Source organism: Dama dama, chromosome 11 (genome assembly GCF_033118175.1).
Source record: "Dama dama isolate Ldn47 chromosome 11, ASM3311817v1, whole genome shotgun sequence".
Classification (NCBI taxonomy): Eukaryota; Metazoa; Chordata; class Mammalia; order Artiodactyla; family Cervidae; genus Dama; species Dama dama.
In genome coordinates, this window is record NC_083691.1 from 27,043,945 (window position 1) to 27,071,686 (window position 27,742).

Below are 27,742 nucleotides of genomic sequence, written 5' to 3' on the forward strand. Positions count from 1 at the left end.
TTAAACATCTTTTCATCTGTTCCATTTCCTAGTGAATAATTAAATTTCCACTGTGTACCCTTTGATGAAATAGACAGTGTCATCAAATCCATCGTAAACAGATAAAGAAACAGAGAATTAAAGATATAAAATAACTTGCCCAAGGTTATCCAGGCAAAAATAAACAAAATAAACAATATAAAACTAAATACATTCACAAAAAACACAGAAAAACAAAAAACTCATAAAAGATCATTTTAGTACCTAATTTCTAAATTCACAGTTAAAATGGTACAAAATACATTTTTCAATTCACAAATGCTATACAAAGTAATCATTAATAAAGTCAGGATAATAGGAAAGTGTTAATAACAGCTACCATTTATGGAGTTCTTATGCTGTGTACTAGTTTGGTCACTCAGTTGTGTCCAACTCTTTGTGACCCCATGGACTGCAGCCCACCAGGCTCCTCTGTACATCAGGGATTCTCCAGGCAAGAATACTGGAGAGGGTTGCCATGCCCTTCTCTAAGGGATCAAACCCATGTCTCCCACATTGCAGGCAGATTCTTCACTGTCTGCGCCACCAGGGAATTCTTGCCACAGTCCAAATAAAGGACATTTAAGGCAGTAAGAGAATAGGAACTGAACAAAAAATTAGAAACTAGACTGATGGTATTGTGTTAATTGAATAGATAAACAAGTTGAGATTCAAAAGCAAGAATTTTTATATGCTAAATACCTCAGTAAGTTGAATTATATTAAAAAAAATTTTTTTTTCATTACAATTGTCATTTCTCTATTCAAAATGTGTACCAACTGCTACCAAACTCTAGAGGGAGCAAGAAGCCTTCCTATAAAGAACAGCTGGTTGGAAGGCAGTCCTGAGGATGGTGGCAGAGCCCCAATTCAGGGGGAGCCCTGAGTGAGACGAAGGAGCAGACCAGGCCTAGGTTTTGCTCAGCTTTCGCTGATCCCGTCTGCACTAAATCATAAGATATCTGCTAAATATTCAGTAAATTCTACCATGGATACTCTGACACAAATAACTATTATGTCTTTAGTGTGATATGAAGTTCACAAACTTTAACTGCTTTCTAATAAAATACAGTGTTTCCTAAGCATATAAAAGCATTTTTAACCAGTGCTTTAGCTACAATTAAAAACTATAGTCATGTTTCCTTCTTTTGATACACCCTAAATAATCGCAAGTTTATTATTAGCTGAATTCAAAATTTAAATGTTAGTGGCTCACACAAGTCAAAATTTGGATTCAAATCACAGGCACCTGCTATAAGTTTGTGTACATGGTCAATCGCTCAGTCATGTCTGACTCTGCGACCCCATGGAGGCCTTAGATAAATTACTTATTCCAGCTGAACCTTGGTCTGTTTACTGTAAATTGAAGATAATAATATTACCAACCTTATAGAGCTACTTGAAGGATTAAGAGATAAATATAAGCATAATATAGTGTCTGGTATAGAATACATAATTAATAATTTTAAATGCCAGTATTTACTGAATTTTTAAAAATTATGTCAGGTATGTTATGTAATTACATTAGTATATAATTAATGTATCACATACATAATTCATACTTACCCTGTAAGGTGGGCACTATCATTATCCCCACTTAGCAGATGAAGAAACTGAAGGATGGAATGGTTAAATAACTCGCTGAAGTCACACGACTAGAAAAACAGTAGAAGCTAGGACACGAACACAGCCAATCTGGTTCCAGAGTCTGTGTTCTTAACCACTATGGCAGACTGCTTCTCCTTAAGGGTTAATAACTGTTCGATGTTGTTGCTATTATTTTCACTTTTTATAATAAAACTATATAAATTCACTAGTCAATACAACAAAAAACAAAAATATATATGAAATGTGTTCTTTGGAATCATTATGGCAGTAATTTTGGCAAATTCATATGCATAGATAATCCTATCTACATAAATTATGCTAGATCTTTATTTATTATCTATCTCATCCAGGTGGTTTAGTTCTTAAGTTTCCTGCAACTAAGCCTCTAGGAAAAAGTTAGAAGACCATATTATAATAGATAGAATATTTTAGGAAAAAAACACAGCCAGGATAAAAGCAGTCCATGTCCTTCTCAACTATTCAGTATCTCGAAAAAAAAAATTTGAAATCTCTGTAAAGATTACTAGAAAAAAATGTTAAAGAAAGTAATTCCGCTTCCATTAATTGAAACTTGTAACCCTAATAGGTAGTAGTTACTAGCCAAGCAACGATGTAAAATAAAACAATCTAGGAATTCACATATAAGTAAAACCTGCTTGTAACATTATATTTTAATGCCGAGACCTGAAATAAATGTCTGCATCGTAATGTTCCCCCACTTTCCTACCTATTCATTTCTCAGCCTTTTAAAGAGCTGGTAAAGTGAACCTGCACTGAACGACTTCCATCGTTACCTCTCGCTGGCACATACAGGAGACTTAGTGCATGAGCTGCAGGCCAAGATTAGAAAGCTCTTATGTGCTCTCCCCACTACGGCTGCAGCACAGGCAACTGGTACTTTTCAGGCACTTTTCATGCCTTCATTCCTCTGAAAATGCTGTTTCTTCTTCTTTACATGTCACTCGAAGAAATATCCATCCTTCAGAACTCAGCTCAAATGAAAGCTTCTCTCAGTAGAGAAGGTGTCCCTAATGTCCTTATGCACAGATATCCACTCAGCCAGCACCTTGCACAGTATCAAGGGCGCAGCAGGGAAGAGTCACTGCTCAATAGATGAGCTATATTTTAACTCTCTGTTTAGACATCCCACAGGAAATGTGAGAATTAACTTCTCATCACTCCTCGTACCCAGTACAGTACCTGAGACAGTATATGCTCATTGGCCGTTTGCTAAATAAATAGATTCTCTTTTAAATACGTTTATACATTCAATAAACATTTGTTACTGGGCAAGCACAGTTGGTAGGCAGTGGGGATACAGAAATGAAACAATGTAGACAGATCTTTAGGAAGCTCAAAATCTTGTAGGGAAAAGAGACAAGAAAATCAATAATCACAGTGCAGAGTAAGTACTTTAGACAGAAGCACACAGAAGGAATTGAGGGCTCAAAAGAAGAGGTCCCCCAAATGGTATCTGGCTCTTATATGTACAGTACAACAGAACTAAACTTTATATAATATATAATAATATACAACGTTCTTCTTCAAAGTTTCTACAGAGGCTTTCAGGAAGAATAGATGACAAAAATTATACTTTCTAGGACAATATCAGTTAAATACTTTTTTTTGCTTCAGCCTCCAGTCCTCAGGAAAATTTGGCATAAAAACTTTAAAAAGGAATTTTACAGGATATGTATGAAACAAAAATGTTGAGTCTTTGGCTGGGTTTACTGCAGACCAGTGAAAGAACTGCTTGTTAAAATTTCAGCCAGCAAGACCACAAGATAAAAAAGTTTCAAGACTCAAAAATACAAATAATCATGCCCTCAAGCATTTGCCATTTTTTGAAGGTAAAGGATTTACATCTGGCTCTATTAAAACACAGACTGCCTGTGATTAAAATTATTTTGAAGCTAACCCTATCATCCTTATAATTCTATATTAAAAAGAAAAAACATATAATCTGAAGATTGACATAATTTATCCTTTACATGTAAGACTCATATTTTTAATAAATAGAAGATATTCATGTGGTAGGAGTCTGCAACAATTTTAAGCTAAAGAATACTAACATTTACAAAGAATATTACCGTTAATGTACATATATAAATATAGAGAAACATATAAACAAACCTAACAGTGAACATAAGAAGTTGAAAGGTTTCAATGCTTAAAAATGAGCTACCAAGACCCTAAACATAGAGTATAAAATCTTTGAGACCAGCTAAGTATTTTTCACTGGTGGCTCAGTAAGTAAAGAATCCGCTTGCAATGCAGGAGACCCCAGTTCAATCCCTGGATCAGGAAGATCTTCTGGAAAAGGAAATGACAACCCACTCCAGTATTCTTGCCTGGAAAATTCCATGGACAGAGAACCCGGTGGGCTACAGTCCATGGGGTCACAAGAGTCGGACACGACTTAGCAACAAAACCACCAAGTATTTTTTACATTTGCTTGTATCACTCAAAGTCCTTAGCAAAATACTTAGAAGGCAGAGTTTAACATTTGATTGTTAAGGCTCAATGTGAAATCTAAAAAAAAAAAAAGACTAGTTCTCAGATTGAGAAAATAATTCAATAATTCAATGAGTTTTCAATTTTTGAAACCTACTATTTTTTTCTAACACCATATCCAATAAACTAGCATACTCTTAAAAAACATCATTTTGGAAGTTATAGTGAAACAGCAACAAAATATTTGTTAACCACTTTTGACAAAATACTAAGAATAAGATTTGGAAACTTTTATGGTTACTTTCAGAGCTATTAGAGGGAATGACAGATCTAAAGCAATAAATGTCTTAAAAAGTCAGGAATATTTTTTATGTTGTTCCTATTAATATACTGATTTCATCAGAAAAATCTGGACAGGGAAAACTCTCTTCCACAAGCAGCTAAAGTGTTCTTTATGGAAGAGAGGTATTTACAAGCAGTTTATTGGTAATAAGAGTGGTTTCATGGGCAAAATTCTTTCTATAATCCTCAGCTTATTACATACTAATCATCACATTGGATACCAATCCTCATACAATTATATTTCCCATTAAAAGAAAATAATGGCAGTATAGCAGTCATGAGATTATTGTGAATTCTAGAGTAAACTTATAATTATTGTACTAAGCAGGATCCTTCTGAGAGTGAAACTGGACATTACTAATGATTTTACTACAACAGGCATAGACTGGTACCGAACCTGAACCTGAACCGAGCACACCAGGAAGTATGCTCATCCTTGTTTTAGAGAATAACATCCTAGTTAATAATACCACTGTTACATTTTAAAATTCGTTTACAAATAAGACTTGAATAAAGATGGAGTAAATATTAACATTTCCTTACCAAGATCAATGTATTTGGGATCCATAGGTGTGCCAATAGAATTACACAGAACTAGCACAAACTGTGAACAAATAAAATAGAAAGTATCAAAACCCCTGCTTATGCACAATAAAAGAAATAATGCTTAACAAACCATGTTGATCTCTTTTTCAAGTATCACTAACATAGAAAGAATTGATAAAAATAAAATACAAAGAATAGCAAAGATAATCTATAGCACAAAAATAAAGAAATATAAACTAAAATTAAACAAAGGCTGATTTCTACATATAGTGGAACACTGATTTTTAAGAGACCATTTAAGAAACACAAGTACACTGACTACATTTCATTATTTGTATTTCTAAAATTGCTGATCAGCTATATTCAAAACTCATTTTTATCCTATAACCAGCTATATAAAGGCTAACTTAATTTGTTACCATTGCACCAAATGTTTCCATCTCGTTCTCCTCCTTTGAAGCAATATATAAATGACATGAGAAATTCAGAAAAATTCAGTTAATTCAGGAAAAAAAACATAATCCAACCCACTGAAAATAACTTAAAATGCTAATGATTAATATATACACAAATAATCATCAATGATTCCTATTAGGAAAAATAATCAAGCATAATGTATAATTTATATAAGATAATTCTAATGATAATTTCATTTTTTGCTGTTAGTCATCTTCTCCATATCTAGTACTAAGAATACTATTTTATACAGATGTTTTTCAGATTAGAATATTTTCAAACAAGCCCATTCTCAATGTTCTATTTATGCACAGATGTTTTCTTTTCTCAGTGTCTCAAAACTTGTTTAATTTCATAAACATAAACTAAACGGTAAAAATTATACTAAAATATTATGATTTACTCTTCTACTGCTTAAACTTATTTACTGCCACAAAATACAAGTATTTTACAAGCTTATCATTCACATGCTCAGCTCATAGTTTAAATAACCAAATAAGACTTCTTACAAAATGCCCCCAACTTCCCATTTCTTGCTCCAAAGAGTAATTACTGTCAGCTCCTGTAATTCATTCTTTCGATATTTACCTCCACAAGTGTAAGTGACGTGTTTACAGTGCTGCTTCTTGCTTCATTTTGTTTCAACTTGAGACATCATGCACCGCTACCCACTGAGAAAGCCAAGCACACGACCCTCTTTCACCCTTCTTGCCCAGCCTCCATCTCACATTCTCACCCCTCCATCTTTCCACTATAATTTTGTTATATCAGAACTTAAGGCTTACACTGGTATTATAGTTCAATTTTTAAATAACTTTAATTTTTTTTTAAATAACTTGAATTTTTAAAAAATTCAGTGACTACATTATTTTGACTCCAGAAATGCTGTTCACAGCTGAGTCAGGTACAACATGATTTATTTTCCTCTCAAGCATATTTTGCTTTTCCTGTTGTGGATAATTGCCTTTATTTTTTTTCTCTTTGCTTAGTTTTCTCTGTATTTAATACTAACTCAAGTCCCCCATTATCTCCCAGTCACATATGTCTCCCCTCAGGAGCTCAATCACATTAAATATTGTATTAATTTCATTTTGAGTTTCTTCTGGAGCCACGTGGCCTGCTCTCCTTTGGTGATCCACTCTCTCAGCACATGCAGAACTGTCACCTGGAACCACTCCTCCCCATGGTCATCAGGTGATCTTGTTTCTTCCTCTTTCCTGGTTTTTCATTTTGGTGAACCATATCCTGAAGTCCCTTCCAAAGTTAAGGAAGCTCAGAAGGTAAATTTTTGGTGATCTCATACATCTAAAAATGTCTTTATTCCACCCTCATATTTAATGAATTGTTTACCTAAGGTATGGAATTCAAGGTGGGAAAACATTTTCCTTCAGAATTTTGAAAGCAATTCTCCAAAGTATTTTAAGCTGACAAGTCAAATGCTAGTATGATTCCTGATCCCATGAAATCTGTTCTGGAACCAAGTGGGAACAGAAGATTGGGGTAGCATTCATTTAACTGCCCTGTTTTCAGCAAGAGTCCCTCTACCCTTCCCTATGCTTAGCGCCCCTCAATGCAGAGACTCTTTGTATCCTCTCTGGAGGGCAAACTAGTCTCCCTGGGAGTGAGAAGCGCAGCTGTTCAGGGGCTCAGAGAGGGAGGGAATCTAGAAATCTGCTTCTTTATACACCCTTTTTATTTTCCCCCAAAGTACTCTCCTGCGTACTCTCTTTCTCCTACCAGGTACCACCATCAAGTCCCATGTCTCTGGGATTCTGTGATACAAACTGGTTGCTTTTTTCCTTTCTCCACTGATGAAGACAGAATTCCACTTTCCTGGGTCTGCTAAGGTAATTACCACTAATCCCCCTACTCTCTAAACTCCAAAATTATGTTGCTGTTTCCTCATCCTTTCTGGACCCTATAGGCTTGTGGCTTTTTAAAAAATACCTTTTCCTTTGTTTCAGTGAGTTTCAAGAGAGAACAGAGCCAAGTGTGACTGTTCAAATGGCTGCCTTCAACTAAAAATTCTATGCTTTTTAGTGGGATACAATAATTTATCAAAGACACTGGTAGCCCTTTTTTGAAAAATTTGCATACTTCTGCAAATATTTAAACGACTAGCAGACTTTTTTTAAGGGCATTATTTATATTATTAATTTTTTGTTATGAGACATTAACTTTTAAAGCAATATAACTCCACATGAAAGTACATTTCTAAATGTTGAAACTACTCAAATTGTTACAAATGGCCATTGTTACATAATTTCTTGAGCCTTTGTACTAGACATCTGATTTTTCATTTTTACTTATGGAATTTTAAATTGGAAAAGGACTGTGGTATTTTAAATATATTTCAGAGACAAAAAGCTTCAGTACCAGTCAGTATAAACTGCCAATGGATTAACTGATTAGAGAAAAAAATCAGGGGACAGAGAACCGATGGAGTCATAGAACTCTCCAAACAGAGGCCTAGACAGACCTGGACAATAGACCCAATACTTTCTGTACCTGCCAGTAGAAAGGCTATGCTTGAGAAGATAGATAACTAGAGCCCAATTCAGCCAAGTAGTTAAACCCATCTAAGTTTTAAGATATCAAGGAACACCTACCTGAGGGTGATTTTCATCAGCTTTTGTTGCCAAAATGCAGAAGTCGCCACAGGTAGTAATAGAAATGAGACTCTTCACATACTTAACATACTTGTCATTGTTTTTTGTATCCCAAAAGGTAACACAGTACTCTGGACGATCAGGTCTGGTATAAGCATAAACTACGGTGTTTGAGCAATAACCCCACTAGGAAGAAGGGAAGGAAGAAAGGGAGGGAACAGAAGGAGGGAAGTTGGGAGGGAAGAGAAAGGATGAGAGAAATAGCAATTAACATTGGGAAAGTCACATCATTATATTTTTTTCCTCTAGAAATATTGCAGGTATGTGGTTTATCAGTGCTGACAAAAGTAATCCTTTAGAAATAGAAAAGAGAGGGACTGAATATTCAGCTTCATATCTCTTCTCAATAAAATAACAAGTCTAAAAGTAATAAAAAAAAAAAAAAAAAGCACTGCAAAAACAAATTGGGCTTAACTTTCCTCATTTTAATTTGTAAGATTTAAGCTTCAGTGGTGAAAATTTCAGATTTTTCAATAGTTAATAATAGCCGTGTGGGGGACAACAGCAAGAGTGATCCCTTCTGAAGTTCAATTCCAAATCCTGAAGCCAAAATTCAAAGACAGTTGCTTTGCCTTTTTTCTCTCATCCACACTTTTTATATTTGTTTTTTATCAGAGTAGCATATGCACATAGTTTATAGTCAAATAATTCTACATGGTTTATTTAACACAAAAACAAAATGCAGGACCCCCTCTGCCTAATTTCCTCCTCGGGGTAGCCATTTACAACTCTTTTAGCTGTAAACTGTCTTGGTTTTGCTTTCCATATCATTTATGTGTATTGACTACAGAACTTAGAGCTTTCCCTCTCCCAACAAATTTATACATAATTTTTGATAAATTGATATTCAGTGCCAACATTATTAACTTTGTCTTTACTATTGTTTTGAGGAGCACACGGCACACTTACCACGCTTGGTACTCTTTATATATAGTATTCCGGAAAAGTTTACTAGTTTACTAATTCTATGGTGTTCACACTGAAAAGCCTCCTTTCAGCTGCTTTCTAAAACAAAGTGGCTATGAATATATACAAAATACAGAGACTATACTTTCAACTATAATAAAATTATATAAGAAAAAACATCTTTTTTTTACAACTGCTCTTAATACTCACCTTATAATCAGGTCGAATATTTGCAAAATATATAAAAGAATCAACAGTCAGTGCAATTTTCAGTCCACCTCCTTCCCAAGATAGTGCAGACATGTGCTTTCCAGGAACCTTCAAAGTACCCAGATGCTGAAAAAAAAAATTATATTTAACCTAAAGTATCACAATTAAATAAAATACCACCTATCACTTCACAGAGATCAAAAGCAGTACAAAAATTATTTTATGAAAGGTTGTTACATACTTCAAATCATTTTCCTTCCATTTTTGTAATGAAAAACAAATGTATGATAGGAGAAATTAACAAACTATAGCCAAAGAATTCAGTATCAAATTTCATCAAATCTAAGATGCCAGAGATTTAAATATGCATCTTTATTTTTATGTCCAACTTAGAGGAAAGAAAAACACATTGCTGCAAGTTAAAATAGGACAACTTTGATTTTAACATGCATTCCAATTTAGGGTTGGAAAGAATTGTGCATCTTAGATTCAATGAAATACTGGAGTAGTAAACTCGGTCCTTAGGTCCTGCCTCTTATTCAGCCCCCACCCACCCTCAACAGCCAACCAGATGCCCAGCCTTTTGCTTTCGCTCCTTTCCTTCATCATAACTGCCTTCTTTCTTGACTGAACTAGCTAGTAGCCTCCTAACTACAAGTTTTACCTTTTATTTCTTTCCCACCCTTCCAATTCAATCCCTGCTACCATGATTATCATTCTGGAACACCAATCCAATTATATCCTAGTCTACTTTTAAAAATGTTTAATACTTTTTCAAAATCAGTAGCTACCCACCATCATGTTGTCTGGAATCGTATACAATGCCTTCCCCCCATTTGCCCAAAACTCTGTGGCTCAGTACCCTACAAGTTAACCATAGTTACCGTGTTCTCCTCACGAGGGAACTACTCTGCCTCCATTCCTTTGGCCCATATAATCTCTCTTCTGCCTGAAATCCTTTCCCCCAAGTCTCCCCCACCCAACTATTCCTTGTCCTCCTAGAGTGCTCCTATTCACCCTTTAAGATACATCTTAAATATTACTTCCTGCCTTCTTGCCGCCCTCTGTGGTTCCAGAGAATTTAGACAGTGAGCTACTTGACAACACTAACTTGCTCATATTCACTTTTATTTCCCTATCCCTTAATAGATTCTTTGGTAAACAAGTACAAAAAAAAAATCTATCAAGTAAATAAATGTATAATGTAATCAAATGAATTTCTTTGTATACTGACAGTATATTTAAAGGTTAAGTTAAAAAATGGAATAGATCAATACAAAGATCTTTTTAATGTGGCCATAGAAAGAAAACATTTTTAATCTATGTGTATTTCACAAAACAGTATACTCCCCAGAATTTTAATAAATTATACTGGTATCCCTTATTCTTACGCAGATATGCTCTAAAATCAAATTTAATATATTAAACTCCATTTTGCCATGGCATGCAATGGGGGGCAGGGGGGGAGTTTTAACCTAGGAGGGTGCACTCCATCTGTCCTGCTGCCTGTATGAAGCCAGAGGAAACAAACAGGCTCTCACAACAGGACTCCTGGCCCTGACACCCACGCTATGAGAAGAAGGCTGCCATCTCACTCTGCCAACATGGCAGGCGGTGGCAGCAGCAAGGACAACTGGCTTTTAGGGAGCACTCACTGAGCCCTGCGGTGGGCGTTTTCCCGCCGCTACCTCCTTTAGTGTTTACAGCAGAGTCTCGAGGAAGTAAGAAAGCTGAGTCTTAGAGGTTAACTGACTTCTCTGAGGGGAACAGCTCTGTAGAAACAGAGTTCAAAGCCAAAGCCAGGCCAGACTAAAAACCCCACGCTCTGTTAGCCCCTCCCATAGCTAAGTAAGACCACACTGAAAAGACCAGAAGAGCCTAGCCCTCAGAATCAAAAGTGAATTCTTCCCTGAGGTTTTCCTTAAGTTGACATCTCTAGTTAAGTTCCTTCCAAGTTCTTCCTAATAACATAGATCCAAAAATAAATACCTCATATATTCACTTATTCAAAAAATATTAAGTGACCAAATACCCCGAGGACTAGGCTAGATATTTTTAATTACAACTATACCAAAAGCCACTTACAGTTTTCAGTTTAACACATAACATGGTGATTTGCAAGATAAAGCATATGGGCCTTTGAATGCATGTTATCATACCTAGAGAAGACTGAACTAACAAAAATAAGCTGATAAAATACAGTGATAAATAAGCCAATGGCGACAGATAGAAATAACCAACAAAGAACGTGAATTTAAAAGAAAGCTATAAACACTGAGATAACTAGAACTCAGATTTTTAATTATTTAGGAACCTTGAGAACTGTGCTTCTGTTTTTCCTTAGCTTTTAGCATCTACCAGAAATATTATTAGCTGATAATGAACAGAGACCACCTACTCTCCAGAGAACATTCTACTAGGTAACTTTCAGCATCATCTGACACCACTGTTTACCCCAACAGAAGTTATTAAAATACAGGAAAAAAAAAAAAAACTAACATAGTAAAAACAACTGGTACAGACTTTGGTAAGCCAAAAATAGAAATTATTGAAGTTTGTGGTGAATTTATAAAAACCAACAGGATATCCAAAAGAAACTGAATATAGTCTAAGTTTAGAAAATAAAATACGTAAAAACTTATTAATATTAGTTACTAAGTTCTCACTTTCGAAATTATTTAAAGTGTATAACATATTAATTCTCCTAGTTGACATTTACTACTGCTTTAAGAAACCTCTCTTTGAAAATTAAATTAATAATAATACTGAGAAGGATAGTATTTATTTTTTAAAATATATTTATTTTTAATGTAGTAACACCTAAGATTCATTCTTAAGATAGATTTTCTTAAAATAAGCAATTATTTCACAACAAATTGAAACAGAAGTTTGGAAGAAGGACAGACTGATATGTATATTTAATACCTATTCACATTTAATATATCATATTAAAACCCCCTAAAATTAATCTGAAACTACTAAATTACACTAAAAACAACTCAAAAACCACCTGTGAAAAAGATGCATATGCATATTACAGAGAAAATATTCTCAATAACTATTCCCCAGTGATTTTACATGAAACATGTGGTTTTCTAAATGTAAAGACTATAAAATAAATTCCACGATAAAATGAAGGCTTATGATATGAGGATATTAATCAAAGAAATACACCTGATAGTTGATCATTTTTATTTAAAATGTCCGCTTCAAAAAAAAGTGACAAGTGTATACCCCTTCCTCCATTCTTTTTTTCCCCTATCTTATTCACTGCATATTTAAACGGAAAGAAAGAAAGACAAAATCGTTAATGAGACATTTACCTCACCAAATGGAGTATAAAATTGCACAATGTTTATATCTTTATCCTGAGTGATGACCTTCTGGGAGCCTGCCACTGCTAAGACGCTGCCAGTGTGGTTCCACTGGATACTTACTACATACATGCCAGTATCAATTAAAACAGGATCTAGTCCAAAAAAAAGGAATTAATGGTAAAATATTTAGCCAAGAGAACTTTTTACAATCTTAAGCACAATTTTTTAAAATATTTTTTTAATTCTGCACATTGAAAAAAAAAAGAGAAATTACATACTTTGGTCATTCTCATGTCTCATTATTTGGCATCTCCCATTGTCAAAGCAGATGGCAAGGCAGGGGCAATCTGGCTCCACGTAACCCTCTGCACCATGGTACCAATGAATCCCAGCAATGCTGACGGCTCCAGTGACATTCACTAAACAGTTCAGCTTCATTTTCATCTAAATAAAATCAGTGCGCTAGTATTTTATATTTGAAAACAGTAGTATCATTAGTGTGAATAGAGTATTATTATAGAAGGAACACTGAAATGTGAAAATCTGGTTTTGAATGCAAGCTCCATCACTTACTGATGCACCAACCATGGACGAATCACTTCACCTGAGTTTCAGTTTTCGTAATTTGTAAAATGAGGATTTAAAAAAAAAAAAAGTAAAAAAAAGTTCACAGAGTTTTGTGAGACTCAAATGATCAAAGGTATACAAAAGTGCTTTGAAAATAGCAAAGTGTCATGTAGATATTGGTTATTATCACTTCCACTGACTGGATTCATGTGATGTCTTGACCCTGACTAAAAACAAGTCGCTCCATAAGAAAGGTCAGAGATCTGCCATAGCTAGATCTCACAAAGCCAGAGCTTTCCTTGAGATTCTATCCTAGCCTATTCTATTTTGCCTTCCTTCCAGGACCTGATTTTTGTCCTTTACTGTATAAGCCTGCCATCCTTTTCACAAGCTTTAATACCTTGCTACAAAAAATATCTCATTGTAAACTTCAGCTTTGGGTATTAGAAGACACAAAGGTTAACTTCACATCATCCTACCCATCATTCCTCAGTTTCAACACACTGCAGTTTTATCCTTCCAGCTACCAGAAAATCAGAACTAAAAGCACTAATTTACCTTGAAGCAACACAATGTTTTCTTAATAAAACAAACTAAGGGGAAAAAAAACCTGAATTAAAGACTATCTTGATTACACAAATTATCATAATAAATAAATGTGTGTAAACATATAAAAATGATATATAAAATAAGCATACAAAGTTGTAAAAATAAAAGTATATATACACTTACAATAAAATTTCCTTGATTATCATAAATGTGTATCTCTCCATTAGCCATTCCAAAAAGTAAGACTTTACTATCTGCGGACCATGCTACATGGCATAACTGCACACCCTTCAGGTCTTTTCCCCAAATGCGATTCCCTAAAACAAACATAAAACATAATTATTTCGTTAAAATGTCAAGGTCACGATTCTCTAACAACTGCTCTAGAAATCTTTGTTTCCCTAAAGGGCTCTCACATTCTTCACAGCATTCAGTTGTTTAATTTATTCAGTCATTAGATACTCACTGAGCACCTACTATGTGCCAAACACTCTACTAAGCATTTGAAATAGCAGCTGTTTCCAACTCTCTCCCTTCTCTTCTAAATTCTGACTCAGGACCTTACTCCCAATTAGCAGAAGAATTCACCTTTTACTTTGGAAAGAAAATAAAAGCTTTCAAAAAAAAATCCCCCACCCGCACTTTCAAACATTCAGAAAATAAGTGAATCCACACTTATTCTTTCTGCTTTGCCCCCTAATACAAAGGAAGAGGTATGTCCCCAACCAGACACCAATCTAAAGTGAATCCCTCTACCTATTCTCTGATCTAGTCCCTCTGACGACCAATGCAGAAGACACAGGTTCAGTACCTGGGTCAGGAAGATCCCCTGGAGAAGGAAATGGCAACCCACTCCAGTGTTCTTGCCTGGGAAATCCCATGGACAAAGGAGCCTGGTGAGCTACAGTCCATGGAGTCACAAAAGAGACAGACACGACTCACTGACTAAACAATAAGACTTAAGTGATTCTTAAATGTCATCATATTGTACAGCAATTATTTTCTCTTTTCGTATTTATTTTTCTGTCAGAATGCTAATATATGATAACATTTAAACCTCTAAATATCAAAACTTCAGCTAAATCTTGACCTTAGCTCCAGGTACAAAATGCATTACCATCCACTGAACCAACGATCACAGCCCCATCCTCATATACAATGCAGATCTTCTGTCCATCAGCATTCCAGCTCATGCTTCGAACCACTGACTTATTTCTGTTGTTGATCATCTCCTCATACCAAGAGCCTGTATTCACAAAGGAAAACAAATGGCAAGTCAAAACTTTCACATCTGATAAATTGTACTTCAGAGTTGGAAACTTTCCATAAAACAGACTATGGGACAAATAACTGCAAAGTTTTCCACAACCTAAGACATTAAACTACAAAATTTTCAAATCCAACAGAACAAGATGAAAAAAATAACTCATGCCTTGACTAAAAATTGCTTCTGTGATAATTCACAGAAAACACAATAAATGCCTATCCTTTCTCTCTTTTTTCTATCAATTAAAAAATAAAACTTCATTTGCTTCCAAAGGGCCAAAATGAGTGATTTTTCTCAAAGACTGATTTTTCCCACTCTTGAGTGCACCTCACATAATAACCAAGAAAAAACAGAATAACCACAATTACTTCATACGTATGCCTAAACTCTCCAATGATTAATTGTAGGCATGTTAAATGTAAGCATATTGTGTAAAAACTAGAAGACTGAAAAAAATTTTAAGTTCACATCACATTAGTGATATAACATCACTAAACCTGAGTGACAAAACTGTTCTTGTATTTATCTACATAGGGTTGAGGTGAGATGTGACTTGTCTCAAGGTATAATCAAATGTAAGGCATATCACAAGGCTATTTTGTTTTCTTTTTGTTCTTTAAAAGGCTTTATTACATTCCCATACACACAATTCTGGCCTAAAGCCAAGCAAGTAATTAAGTAACATGGAAAAACTAGTCAGAACAGGGTATTACCCATCAAGACTGAGGCTCAGAGAAGACCTACTCTAATCTCGTGTACTTTCACGTTCTACTCCCCACACATATATACACAGACATAAACTTTAAAAATAAATAGATGAGTTTGTGTACTACAGCATATTTTAATTAAGAATTTTTTAAAGGTATATACCCTAAGCATTTTTAAAACCACACACGAGCTTTTCATTCAAAGATAATGCCTACAGGCCTCAAGAGAACATGTATTATGAGTTATTTTTCTGGTAACAGTGATACACCTAAATTAATCTTTCTCTGACTCTTTCAACTCTGGACAAAAGGCACAAATGGGGAGCCAGCAGTCAGAGCTGAGATAAAAATCTATATCCATGAAGGAAAAGGAAGCTAACTGACTCATTAAAGGAAATGAATTATTGCTTTTGACTTCATAAATGTTTTTATCTACTAAACTAACTCCAGTCACTGACCACAGAGAAACGAATTCTTATCGGAAACTTGAAAAAGAGAGCTATCTCAAGCAGAAACTATTCTGCCAAGAGTCTAAGCTCAGTTTGAAGATAACCAACAGTCACATAATTCACTTTCTTAATGCATGGTCACAGTTCAAAAGAAATAAGGTTAAAGGTAAAAGTAGGAATCCATAAATCTGGAAATATCACCCCCATGAACTCCTACTGCTAGGTAAAAAGGATCTATTTCAAAGATGTTATTTCTCTGTTCAACTACTGTAATCCAAACTCCAATCTGTGGAAGATTAAATAAGCTGTCCTAATATACCTTTATATAACATCCAAACAATAATAAGCCCATTTTCGTCACTGGTAGTCAACTTCTGATATTGTTCATTCCATATTACGACTTGAACAGAACCTAAAAATGTATAAAAACAGTTTAGAAACTAAAAAAAACAAAAAGAAGCTACAATTAATTTCAAATTTATATTTTTATAATACCAAGAGTATGTTAAAATCAGTACCGTTTCTGGGCAACTAACCAGTCTAATATTACTCAAAAATGTTCACAGAACACAGTTACTATTATCATCTGTTTCTACAACAATGCCTAATACTAATTTTCATGTTTATTCCTATTTTATGCCAGCTAAGGGACCAATTCAGTTCAGTTCAGTTCAGTTGCTCAGTCGTGTCCGACTCTTTGCAACCCCATGAATCACAGCACGCCAGGCCTCCCTGTCCATCACCAACTCCCGGAGTTTACTCAAACTCAAGTTCATCAAGTCGGTGATGCCATCCAGCCATCTCATCCTCTGTCGTCCCCTTCTCCTCCTGCCCCCAATCCCTCCCAGCATCAGGGTCTTTTCCAATGAGTCAACTCTTCACATGAGATGGCCAAAGTATTGGAGTTTCAGTTTCAGCATCAGTCCTTCCAATGAACACCCAGGAAGGATCTCCTTCACGATGGACTGGTTAGATCTCCTTGCAGTCCAAGGGACTCTCAAGAGTCTTCTCCAACACCACAGTTCAAAAGCATCAATTTTTCGGTGCTCAGCTTTCTTCACAGTCCAACTCTCACATCCATACATGACCACTGGAAAAACCATAGCCTTGACTAGACGGACCTTTGTTGGCAAAGTAATGTCTCTGCTTTTTAATATGCTATCTAGGTTGGTCATAACTTTCCTTCCAAGGGGCCAATTAGGATCAGCTATAAGAGCTGCCATAGATCTGGTGACAGAAACAAATATAAGTAAGATTTACCCAATTTGCCTGACTCCCAAGGACTATAATGCCCAAAGGACATCATACTAAGTACTTGTTTTTTTTTCTTTTGAGGGGGTGGTATTTGTCAAAGAGATGTCTCTGAATCTCTCCCCCTGCGCCTCACCTTGTTTTCTATTCTATTAGTAACACACTCTTGAGCATATCTTAAACCTCTGGGTTATATGAACAAATTTTTTTTTTTTTTTTTAGTTTTTTCATCCCTGAATACTTTATTGTATATTTCCTAAGAACAAGGGCATTCTCTTTCAAAACTGTTTTACAAATTAGAAATTTTAACACATACACTATTATCTCCAACCCACAGTCCACTTTTAAGTTTTATCAAATGTCCAAATAATGTCCTTGATAGATAGCTGTTTTTCTCATTTCAAGATCCAGTCTAGCATCATCCAGTACATTCAGGTGTCATGTCTCTTCAGTCTATATTAATCTGAGACCATAAAACAGACTCTTAAAAAGGAGGATATCATATCCATAGACAGATAGTATTTTTAATATATAAAATAATAGCTACTTTTTTCATACCTATTGAAGATGCTATTTAATCATGTGAAAGTTGTTGAATGACTCTAGGCCATGTAAATTATGACTAAACAGAAATGATTACTTTAAATAAGACCATTGTTTAAAACAATGACATTTTTGCATAATTATGGCTAAACAGAAATGATTATTTTAAATAAGACCATCATTTAAACAATGACATTTTTGCATTAAGTAAGTCATTTCTTGGAGAAGGGCATGGCAACCCACTCTAGTATTCTTGCCTGGAGAATCCCATGGACAGAGGAGCCTGGTGGGCTACAGTCCATGGGGTTGCAAAGAGTCGGACATGACTAAAGCGACTTAGCACGCATGCACAAGTCATTTCTAAGGCTTCCCCAATGGCTCAGTGGGTAAAGAAACCACCTGCAATGTGGATTGGACCCCTTGGCTCCAGGAGACTCTGGCTGGATCCCGAGGTCAGGAAGATTCCCTGGTGAAAAAAATGGCACCACTCTAGTATTCCTGCCTAAAAAATCACATGGACAGAGGAACCTGACAGGCTCCAATCCATGGGGCCACAAAGAGTCAGACACGGCTGAGCAACTAAGCATACACACACAAGTGGTTCTAAATACCTAAAAATACTATTCAAATATGATTTAAAAATTTACATGACTCACCACTATGACCTTCGAGAGTCTGATTCATAGAAAGGTTACTAGGGGCTGCAAGACCCCTCAATTTTGTATCATCTGAAAAAACAAAAACAAAACATACTATGGCAAATATACAAAAGTGACAGATTATAAGATTTTGACATTTCTTGCTTTTTTTCCTATTCCTAAATAATATGAGAATAATTTTTTAAAGAATGCCTTATTGTGACCTATTTTTCTCATGGGGGAAACATGGACAAACACGTACCACCTTGCAAGATATTATTCTGGTGAAATAAAGCAAAATGTATAAAAGAACACTTTACTTAGCATATTAAATATAATTAGTAATTATTATTGCTACTTATTCCTTCCCAAAAGACAACAAAAAAGGAGTATTTATAATTTTAGATTGAAAACTCTAAAAGCATAAGAGAGATCAAAAAGCAAAGATTTAGCATCAAAACATGTATATTGTCTATGGTGAAACAGATCACCAGCCCAGGTTGGATGCATGAGACAAGTGCTCGGGCCTGGTGCACTGGGAAGACCCAGAGGAATCGGGTGGAGAGGGAGGTGGGAGGGGGGATTGGGATGGGGAATACATGTAAATCCATGGCTGATTCATGTCAATGTATGACAAAAACCACTACAATATTGTAAAGTAATTAGCCTCCAACTAATAAAAATAAGTGAAAAAAAAAAACAAAAAAAAAAGCAAAGATTTGGGAAACTAGTTTTTATTCGACTTTGCAGAATCTTATATTCATTCATTCATTCACTCAACAAACATTTATTGAATGTCTACACTCTATGCACTGTGGAAGGTTCTGAATACAAAATGATGAAAAAAAGGCCTCTCCCCCTAGAAACCTTATAGTCTGCTGCTGCTGCTGCTGCTAAGTCACTTCAGTCGTGTTCGACTCTGTGTGACCCCATAGACGTCAGACCACCAGGCTCCGCCGTCCCTGGGATTCTCCAGGCAAGAACACTGGAGCAGGTTGCCATTTCCTTCTCCAATGCAGGGTAAGTGAAAAGTGAAAGTGAAGTCGCTTAGTCGAGTCTGACTCTTAGCGACCCCATGGACTGCAGCCCACCAGGCCTCTCCATCCACGGGATTTTCCAGGCAAGAGTACTGGAGTGGGGTGCCATTGCCTTCTCCATATAGTCTACTGAGGGGACAGATATTAAATAGACACTCACACACCCACATAAATATATATGCATATATATAAAATTGTGCTTCCTTTGTAGCTCAGTTGGTAAAGAATCTGCCTACAATGCAGGAGACTGAGGTTCGATTCCTGGGTCAGGAAGATCCCCTGGAGAAGGAAATGGCAACCCACTTCTGTATTCTTGCCTTGAGAATCCCATGGACAGAGGAGCTGGCAAGTTACAGTCCATAGGTTCGCAAGAGTCAGACACGATTTAGCAACTAAACCACCATCATATATAAAATAATAAACTGGGAAAAGTAAAAGCATAATAAGAGATAGGAAACAGAGGGGGAGTTAACTTAGATCGGAGGGAGGGAGAACCAGGGAAGGAGCTCTGAAGAAATGGTATCTAAACTGAGACCAAGGGATAAACTGGAAAAAGCCAAGCCAGTTACGGAAAGGGGGAAAGTATTTCAGGCTAGGATGTAGCAAATGCAATAGCCCCTGGGTAGAATTTTAGAGCCTTTAGCAAACTGAAAGAAGGCCTATATGGTTGAATAAGGGGAGAATGGCATAAGATGAGGCAGAAGTAATAGGCACAGGAAAAAATTTGAAGTCTTTGCATGAAGCAATGAAAAGTTTTTATGTTATCCAAAGTGCAATGTAAGCCTTTAAAGGCTGTTTATTATTTGAAGTGACTTTTTCTCTTGGATTATTAATCATAGTACAGAGAAGAATATAGTAATATAAAATGTCTTCTCAGTAAAATGAATCTTAGAAAATGTGATGTGTGTGTGTGTGTGTTTGTGTGTGTGTGTTAGTTGCTTAGTCGTGTCCGACTCTTTGCAACCCCATAGAGTGTAGCCCACCAGGCTCCTCCGTCCATGGAATTCTCCAGGCAAGAACACTGGAGTGGATTGCCATTTCCTCTTCCAAAAGGAACTATACAAAGAAAGAAAGCGAAGTTGCTCAGTCATGTCCGACTTGGCAACCCCATGGACTGTAGCCAACCAGGCTCCTCCATCCATGGAATTTTCCAAGCAAGAGTACTGGAGTGGGTTGCCATTTCCTTCTCCCAGAAAATCTGACAGTCACATGTAAAATACCCCATTTGAAACATTCATTTAAAAATACTAATTTATGAAAATCTATTGATTAGTATGAAAATACTAATTTATGAAAAAGAATTTGTAAGAGTGGGAATTTTTATAAGTTGATGCTGAAGAAAATTCTACTTTCAGATAACATGTATCTTAAAATTACTATGAACTATATTCTTTATTCTGAAAACAATCTCAGAGGGAAAAAATATCTGAGTTCCTCTAAAACCATTGGTTCTAACTATCTAACTATCTAGACAGTTCTAACTGTATTGGTAACATGAAGAAGAATACACATATATAACTTCACAATCATCTCTCAAACAATTAGGATAGAATAAATGTTGTTGACGTAAACATTAGGTTGAACCTTGTTTTTTTAACAGTGGGTTCTCTCACTCGTTGAATCTCTTTAAAAACGTACTACCCACTTAAGCCTTATTCTAGTTCTAAAAACATTTCATAAAAACATATTTCTTAACTTAAAGCACTGAAAATCCATTCTAATGCGTATAGTCACAGTCACTACAATCAAGTAAAATTAGTGATACATGAGTCTAAGGGTTTGCAGGACCCAACACATTTGAAAGTTTGATGAAGTAGTTCCATCCTTCCATTGGCTTATATGGTCTGAATTCAAAATTCTGCATAGCACACATGTTTTCTATTTGTTAAACCATGAAGTGTAGACTCTTCACAAAACATATTCTGACACACGAGAACAAGTTTTTTTAAATTCTCCTTTACACAGTGAACAAACAGCTTCCACATCTGAATACTGTCTTTTGCTAGCAGTAACTCCAGAACTTTATTATGCAGAAAATATTCACAAAATCTATCTGAAAGCTCAGATATCCAAAAGAAAAAAACTCAAAAGTTTTCAGTGAGGTCAAGTAAAGCCACCAAGATTTCAAGACTCCACTGAGTTACATAACTAAACTCCCCACAGCCAATAAACAAACCAAACTGGCAATGGGAACAAGCATCTGGTAATACTGACAGAATTCTTCTCAAAGCATCAATAACCCTTGGATTTGAAAAGCATGATGAAAGGAGGCATCAATAAAAGAAGGCATTTGAAACCCATGAAGGGAAATTTCGGAATGAAATCAGCAATTCCAACCATCCAAAGTATCTCCCACAAGCTCAAAAGATCCAAAGGATTTACAAAGATTAATGGTAATAAAGTCACTGAGAATGAGAGAGAGAACAGAGGAAAACAGAAGACCCTGCTCAGAACACGAGGAACCGAGCCCAGTAAGTCTCTGAGCACTTTCATCTTGGCAAAACCCAGCTGACGTTCATAAACATCAGTTTTTGCATGTTGCATTCATAAAAGTGGTCAGCAGCCCAACTGCAAGAGAAATTCGCGTTACATGTTACACAGTGAGTTTGACAAGCAGGATCGAAATGTGAAGGAGACGTTTTTGCAACGGCCGAAGAGATGGTGGGATTCCGAGAAAGAGTTGCTATAGGCTCTACAGACTCCCGGGCAGAATCACTCAGCTGCCTGGCTTCTCTGCATGACTGGCTACAAGTGACCGTGCACACATCCATGGGTGCAGCTATGGGTCCCCGCCCTGCTGTTTCTGGAACCTGGGTTCACAGCACATTCTTTAGGTATGGAGTTGGTCTGGATTATGAACACCCCCAGAACAAAGGCAGGAAGCTTCGCGTGTCAATCTCACTGCATGGGCACATGAAAAAGCTGATACTCACACCGCCTGCAGCTGAAGGGCTGTGCAGACGGCTACACAGGTGGTTTGGATGGTCTTGGAACACTTCTTCTCTGACCCAAATGCCTGCTTTCCGGCAATATTTCCTCTTGTGAAGATGAGTAGACTGTGCCGTCTGCAGCAGTGGCAGGAAAAGCAAGAGATGCCATCTCCAGTCAGGGCCCTTCTCCTCAAATTCCACCATAAGCAACTCTGGCCCAGGCTGGCGTCCCTTTAAAGATCATTAGAAAGGAAACGACATGACCTGGTTCTTTTTGGTTTGTTTTTTTTTTTTAGATCACACGAGAAAGAGGCAAGAAACCATGAAGCTGATTCTCAGCCAGTCAAGGTGAGAGATGCTAGTGGCTGGGACTAGAGCGGTGGAAGGGGACAAACGGGAAGGATGGATTCAATACTCTGGAGACAGAAGCAAAGGGTTGTTGAGGAAGGTGATGTGAAGGGGGGAAGAAATGGGCTTCTAGCTTGAGCAAATGGGTGAAATTTAAGATATTTACTGAAACAGAGACAAGCAAGAGAAGATATACAGGAGAAGGTCAAGAGTTCAGTATGAGATGCCTGTGGAAAGATTCTTGAGGAGATGTCCAAGTCTGATAAATCAGAACTGGGCTGGAGAGATATATTTAGGAATCGTCATTCCACAGAGGGCATTTAAAGCCATGGGAATGAAAGAATAAGTCTAAAGAGAATGTAAAATGAAAAGAGCCCAGAAGCAAGTTCTCAGGAATTCCAACAGTTAGAGGAGAATCTGGTAAAAGAGACTGAGAATGTATAAGTAAATAAAGGAGGGGATAGCAATATGTATAAATATAACAATAATTTAAAACATTGCAATTCTCTTTTTGTCTTGAAAAAATAACAGTTCAAGAACCAGTCAAATGTGCATAAGGACAAAAAAAAAAAAAGCTGCCCATTAGATTTGTAACATGAAACTGGCTGGCAAGGAAGAGAAAAGATGGGGAAAGGAGACTGATACTCAAAGGAGAGAGAGAGAGAGAGAATAAAAAAGAATAAGGGCCCTGAGGAGGTGAGAGGAGGTGGGCTCCAGCAAAACCTGTGGAAGGCAGTCTGTGAGAAAAGACTACCCACCTCCCCATCTTAACCTGAGGTGAAAAGCTGGGGGCAAACACTGGTTCTATCAGTTCTAATAGTTCCTTTCCTTCTAAAGTAAGAGAGTGAAAACTGGGAATACCATTACAGGGAATGCAAAGCAATGCAAGCTTTCTAGAAGGTAAACTGGCTAAACATGTGAATGACCTTTATAAATCTACATGAACTTTGATCCAGTAAATTCCACCTCTAGAACTGTATACTAGAAAGTAACTAAAGGTTCATGCAAAGAAACATCTTTAGCAAATATCTTTAGATATGAAGATACTGTTGGAAACAACCTATGTGGATACATCTAAACATCCCACACTGGAATTGGATACATAAACCATTATATATATCAACAAAATGGAATACTAAACAGCCATTAAAATAATGCTATAGTAGGTATTCTACTGATGTAGAGGACTGTTATACTATATGGAAGAATGATAATAATTTAGCTATCCTGTAACTAAACACCAAAATGGCACTCACAAAGCCACATCTTTAGCATATCACAGTGCTTTAAATGTACTCAGCAATCAATATCTGGTGATGATTACTGGAGTAATAGTAACTTTATTACTATCGTATTTAACAATAATAGTTGTGATACAATAGATTGACCTTTTAAGACTCATCCAGCCATATTTCTCATATTTCTCTCTTTCAACATGATTTATACTCATTATTAAATTTTAAAACAAATAATTAACTCCATATTTCAATCATTCAAGAATCTATTTTTCATATTTCTCACACATTTCAAAGAAAATTCTAACCACATTTCATCACAAGTGTAAAAAAGGAAAAGAAATAATTTTTCTTGACAAACTTTCAATATCAAGCATAATAAATCCATTTATTAATGTAACTAAAACTTCCTACATATTTTAGGCAAAATAAAAATATGTATAGGTACATGCACATATGTGCATATACTTATAAGTATTTGAGAAATGTAAGAGACAAAAGTTATTTTCCTTTAAGACAGTTAAGAAAGCTAAAGCATTGAGAGATTAAATCACTAAGCAACAGAAGACAAATTCAAATTGGTACATAAGTCTCTACCTTCCAAATCTGCTTTTTATTTCATATAATTAATCTAGCACATCAAAACAACTATTCTCTCTTTGCTTAGGCCATTAAAAATGAGGCTTGAAATTGAGACAAACTAAGTTTTGACAGAAGAAATTTTCACATACTGCAGTATGGGAAAGTCAAAATGGTTTATATATTATTTAACTTAAACTTCATGCTAACTAGAACAGTCTGTTTTTTAGGCTATCAAACTTATCTTGTATATCTGCTTTAACCATCAAAGAAAAGTATGCATTGTCCAGAAGTAAAGAATGTCCACTCTAAAGACAGAGATCCATGTCACCCTTCCTGGGACATCAATGCTGGTACTCCTTCAACGATGAGGCTCCCTTCCCAGGAGCCAAAGTCACACTGACTCACTGCGTAGGAAGCAAATAAATTCCTCAAAAGAAGGCACCCTCCCTGTTATGTTTGAGATTCTTTGCTCGGACAAGAGATAAAACCCTGCTAAAAACCATCTTCTTTGGAATAGTTTCTCAGAAACATCTGAGAGACTGCCTCCCCGGCTACAGTTCTCCATTTGGCTGAAGTAAAATTCTTTTCTATTCCTTTTATTAAAATCTCAGCTGTGTCGTTTGTTTCCCATGTGAGCTTGGGCAGGTTATTCATTGATCAGCACCTCAGTTGTCTCATCTGAAATATCTACCTCGCAAGATTACTGTGAGGTCAAATTAGACAGTGAAGTTTAAACACCCCAGACACAGAAAGTGCTCAATAATATTTACAACTATCACTTCAAAGCTGTAAAACAGTGTTACTCTAAGTGTGGTCTGAGAACCAGCAATACCAGTATCACTACAAATGCAAATTCTCAGACCCCATTCCAGTTCTACTCTAGGGCTAAGTCCAGAAATCCATTTTAACAACCTCTGCAGGTGATTCCTATACCTGGTAAAGCTTGAGAAGCAATGCTGGTAAGAAATCCAAAATGTTACTTAGTTCAACCCCTCATTTTACAAAAGACTGGTCTAAAATCAAAGATATTCAGAAACTTGCTGAAATATATTCAGAAGTCTTACAGCAGAGCCAAGGTTCCGATTCCAATCTCCTTATCCAGATATCCTATTTGGATCAGGGATTATCTAGCTCTCCAACTGAGAGCAACACTAGATAACAAAGAAATGTGAAACTGTGTGCTATGATTCCACAGAACTAGAAAAAGAGAAATCAAGCTGTAACACACAAGAGACTTCTTAATAAAACAACTTTTTTAAATCCCATGTTCTGTTCTTGAGAACTAGGTGCATAATTATTAACATCTGAAAAGCAGAAAGGACAACACAGGCCTGTAAATAAGCTGCCAAAATGTGAGATTTTTGTGACCTTACTGAAAAGGTGATTCATGTCATTTTTATTAGACTCTTAATAATACAGGACAATCAACACACATAGCACAAGACAATATAATGACTTAGTTTTCATTCTTCATTCATTTTCATTTGCCATTGATAATTTCAGCAAAAGCCACCTGAGGTTTACATTCGATATTTTCTGAACTTCCTTACAGAAATATTCTACAACACCCCAAAATGTTGGGGTTTTTTTTCCTTTTGAAAGAATTAGAATTGCATACTGACAAACACCATAAGCAAATCTCTCTGAAGAAATGATTTTTGCTTATGTTCAAACATCTGGGCTTGCATTCATTTACCTGTCTGTGTCTCCAATTTCAAAACTTTCAGTAATCCATCGTCACCACCACATGCTATGAATCCTTGGTCCTTGTTCCAAGATACACATTTCAGCTTCACGTTATTGGGTACGGCAACCTGAAAAGCAACCACTGCCACTCACAACTTTTCACGAAGGGGTTGGTAGTGAGTCTACGGGAGATGAAGGCAGCAGAAGAAACGGTCTTGCACAAATGTGAACCGTTACGAAAATGATTATAGTCCCTTGAACTGCCCGGGGCAGATTTGGGAAAGAGACAAAGAACTGCCCACAGAAGGGCAGTGACTGAAAAAAAAAAAAAAAATGAGGGTGACCCGATGGATTTTTAAAAGGCAGGGCAGGTAACGGAGGTATAAATCTCTACCTCCAATCCTTATTCCCTTTCCACACACACTTTGTCTACCTTTTTATTACTTTTCTCCTGCCCAGCAGCCCGTGATGATCCAAAGAGTTTAAATCATCTGATAAGCAACAGGTGAAGTAGGGAAAGAGGAATGCACACAGTGATCTGCCCTGCGGGCCTCCGCCAAAGGACCTAACCAGGGGCAGGAATGGGAAAATCTTGCGAGAGAGGGGCTGCCTCCGCCAAGGACTGTGTAGGCTCAGGGACCCGCAAGAGGAAGTCCCAGGCTGGACCGCGCCGGAAGGTGGAAGAAGGGATGGAGAAGCCTGGATCACTACGCATAGCCTCTCAGGCAGAATGCCGGAATCGCCTGCAGATTGAGAAACCGGAGGAGAACCGAGGGCGAACCCTGGGAAACTCACTTTCTTGCTCAAGTAAAAGAACATCCTGAAAACCCCGAGAGGACGAACCAGCAGTCAAAGCCCGTCACGGGAAACTTCTTCTAAGCTGACGATCGCGAGTACCAGCGGCTCTTGGAAGCTCTCGTCGCCCTGGCAACCGCCGCCTCCCGGTCGCATCCGGGGCGCCGAAGGGACACTTCCGGCGTCGCCCTCGCATCGCCGGGCGTCGTACGCCTGCGCGGACGTCGGGGTTGCTGGTAGAGCTGTTGTCGCGGGCCCTAACCTGGGTGGGACCTGGTGGATTTGCTTCTGGGCTTTCCTTCCCAGGGACCCAGCCGGCGCCGCGACTGTCAGTTCCTTGCCTCGTAGCCTCAGGTGTCCTCGGTCCGGACCGGTTCCGAGGACCGGCCACGACCTTGGACCGTCGCGGTGGAACTCGACCGAGGTTTCAGTACCAGCTCATTAAGGGCGCCCATTCAAATGAGGTCGTAAGGATGGGGTGTTGTGTAAGCCCCAAAGTCCCAACATTGTGAAAAGGAAAAGTACTTTACAGGATTTGGTAGGCTGGCGCCCGTTGGTCAAACGAAGGTACCGACAAATTTTTCAGACCTTGCAAACCTTCCTTTGTGCCTTTGGGGTTTGGAGACCCCTGGA

The 27,742-nt window shown here is 36.9% G+C and overlaps 1 protein-coding gene and 1 pseudogene across 4 annotated transcripts in view; both read right to left on the reverse strand.

Moving 5' to 3' along the window:
* Positions 1-27,252, reverse strand: part of WDR35 (WD repeat domain 35) — a 53,367-nt gene extending 26,115 nt beyond the window's left edge. Inside the window, exons 1-11 of one of the 4 annotated variants that reach the window (XM_061154855.1) lie at positions 27,110-27,252; positions 26,325-26,442; positions 18,515-18,586; positions 16,384-16,476; positions 14,759-14,887; positions 13,825-13,958; positions 12,804-12,969; positions 12,532-12,677; positions 9,209-9,334; positions 8,033-8,218; positions 4,965-5,025 (exon numbers count right to left, since the gene is read on the reverse strand). In XM_061154855.1, coding sequence (XP_061010838.1) covers positions 4,965-5,025; positions 8,033-8,218; positions 9,209-9,334; positions 12,532-12,677; positions 12,804-12,969; positions 13,825-13,958; positions 14,759-14,887; positions 16,384-16,476; positions 18,515-18,586; positions 26,325-26,442; positions 27,110-27,133 — 1,255 coding nt within the window. In that variant the 5' untranslated portion in view covers positions 27,134-27,252. Of the gene's footprint in view, positions 1-4,964; positions 5,026-8,032; positions 8,219-9,208; positions 9,335-12,531; positions 12,678-12,803; positions 12,970-13,824; positions 13,959-14,758; positions 14,888-16,383; positions 16,477-18,514; positions 18,587-22,466; positions 22,503-26,324; positions 26,443-27,109 lie in introns of those variants that run through there. The other 3 variants (XM_061154856.1, XM_061154858.1, XM_061154857.1) reach the window with 3 other exon arrangements.
* On the reverse strand, positions 20,139-24,077 carry LOC133064215 (E3 ubiquitin-protein ligase RNFT1-like; annotated as a pseudogene).
* Positions 27,253-27,742: the final 490 nt, after the last annotated feature.